The 2500-nt window shown below is 40.2% G+C and overlaps 1 protein-coding gene across 1 annotated transcript in view; it reads right to left on the bottom strand.

Annotated features, from left to right (window-relative positions):
* The window catches only part of LOC125041378 (NEDD8-conjugating enzyme Ubc12-like), a 13461-nt gene that overhangs the window by 5404 nt on the left and 5557 nt on the right, over nt 1-2500 (bottom strand). Inside the window, exon 2 of the mRNA XM_047636272.1 lies at nt 1017-1111. Within this exon, the coding sequence (XP_047492228.1) occupies nt 1017-1111 (95 nt within the window). The remainder of the gene's footprint in view (nt 1-1016; nt 1112-2500) is intronic.

Here is a 2500-nt window from a genome sequence, read left to right as displayed (position 1 = left end):
ATATACCCCTGTACAGTCCATCATTAATGCATAACAAGATACAGTGGTACAATCTATAGTGGCCTGGTCTCTTAACATCATTGATTACATATTTTTACTCTCTTCAATATAACATATATGACATACTTAGAATGTAAACTGATTAAACTTTCATACTTGATTTACCAAGGATATGCTGTTATTTGATAATTCTGAGAATCTACAAAACTTACATTACTACCACATAAGACAATTCTTTCTCTGGCATCCAGTAATGATCTATTACTTTTGTTGGTGACTGTACCACAGGTATAAAGTATCAAGGTTCAAGTCATGATGACCTGTCTCCAATATACAGTCTCATCATTATATCACTTTTGCACTCCTCCTTAACTGATATTTCTTACCTATCTGTTTATTCATTCATTTTCCTATTTCTATTTTCATTTAGTTATTCATTTTCTAACCCTGGTGCCAGGCATTTGAAACCCTATTACCTTGCCAAATCTCAACTTTCTTAAGGCAGAAGGTACATTAGCTATAAAATAAGTGGGACAACTAATGTATTTTATCCTCCAGCAGTATGAATTGAAAAAAGCCTGAGAAAAAGGAAGAGAAATATTCTAAAATGTGACCGGATTTCTACAGACTTCTGAGAGAAAGAGAGCGAGAGAAAAAAAATTATAAAAAATAAAGCAATTTATAAGACAGTAATTATATCAATATTTTTCTTGCTTTTTTAGATCCTGCTATTAGGGATTTTAGGTAGAGCAAATCCTTATGCTAATGGGAAAGAAAGTTGCAATTTTCTTCCTTTTAAGTTTGTAAACTTCTAAAACCATTTACAGCACCTACCAGTTATTACATAAACCAAAAGAGTTTGAAATATACTCTTTTCACAGGTTAAGCAACAGAACTATTATCTTTAAGGTGCTCTTGACAAGATGTGATGCTCTATAATGATTTCAGAAATATATTTAGATTACACTGTTCTCTTATCGCATACATGTTTGTAGACATTCTACATTATGTCTTACCTCATCTGGACAAATAATCAACTTAAAGGTGAGAAGATCATCAGGGTCTGGAAATTCTGTGTCACAGGTCTTAGGCAAAGTCAGCTCATTGATATCTGTGGAAACATATAAAGATTAAAGAATTAACAGCTAGATATATAGTGAAAATTTATCTGTCTGTATGAGTGCAAGTATTTAATCCAACCACCTTGGATTTACATTCAGTCCCCTGTATATATATGAATATATATATATATATAAAAAAAAAAAAAAAAAAAAAAAAAAAAAAAAATATATATATATATATATATATATATATATATATATATATATATATATATATGTAGTGTAGGGCAAAGCCCTCCCAGGGAATCCTGCACCCTGAGGTTACGTGGTGGGGGAGATGGCACCCCTGGCCCCCACTCTTCTTCCTTAGGAGGCATGTCTGGCTGTGCCGAGGCGTGGCCCGGCCAGAGGCCCACAAATGGGGTCAATCTGCGGCAAGCGTGCCGTGTAGCGGCCTGGAACATCCTCAGTCTCTCAGAGGATGATCAACTGCCTTTGTTGTCAGGGGAGCTGGGGAGGCTGGGGATTGCTATCACTGCTCTCTTTGAGGTGCGATGGCCTGGTAGTAGTGAGACCAGTAGTTGGGGTTATACCTACTACTGGTCTGGCTGTAACAATGGTGCGCGCCCTAATGGGAGTCGGGGTGGCTGTATCTGACCGCTTCCGTTCCTCAGTCAAGATGGTTACCCCTGTTGACGAGCGCATTCTGCTTATGAGAATGAAGCACACTTTGGGCTTCATATCTCTAGTGGCAGTTTACACTCCTACTGAGGGAAGTGGTCTTGAAGAGAAAGAGATGTTCTACACCAAAATTGATTCTATAGTGGATCAATGTCCCCGGGTCTTGGGGGACTTCAATGCAGTCACTGGCACTGACAGGGAAGGATACAAGCTATGCATCGTTCCCTATGGCTCTGGTACTAGGAACACCAATAGCTCATACATCTTAGACTTCGCAAGATCTAGGAGGCTGAGGATTGTGTGGTACCAGAGACGAGATCTACACCGCTGGTCTTGGTACTCCAATATGGCGTTGTAGCTAAAGAGATCGACCATATTCTTGTGGATACTCGCAGGAGGATCCTTCAGAATTGTAGAGTTTTTAGGAGTGCTGAGTTCTTTGCTACCAACCACAGACTTGTTGTTGCAACTCTAAGGCTCCGCCTCAGATCTAGACACATCCTGAGATCTCACCAGCAGGTGTTCCATTTCGAGAGGAGGTGGCTCAGGAGTATGAAGTGGCAGTCTCAAATCGGTTTGAAGTGCTTGGCACTCTACAGGACCCTGCTGAAATGTGGGATATCTTTAAGCAGGAAACTCTGTCAGCTGCTGAGGAGTGCCTTGGGGTCCGACCTCGGCGAAGGAGGTGTGTAGTCTTGGACGAGACACTGAACACTATAGAGATGAGTCGTGCTGCCAGACTGGATGGGAACCATGTC

The sequence above is a fragment of the Penaeus chinensis genome, chromosome 30 (genome assembly GCF_019202785.1).
Source record: "Penaeus chinensis breed Huanghai No. 1 chromosome 30, ASM1920278v2, whole genome shotgun sequence".
Lineage (NCBI taxonomy): Eukaryota > Metazoa > Arthropoda > Malacostraca > Decapoda > Penaeidae > Penaeus > Penaeus chinensis.
This window is presented reverse-complemented; position numbering and strand designations above follow the sequence as displayed.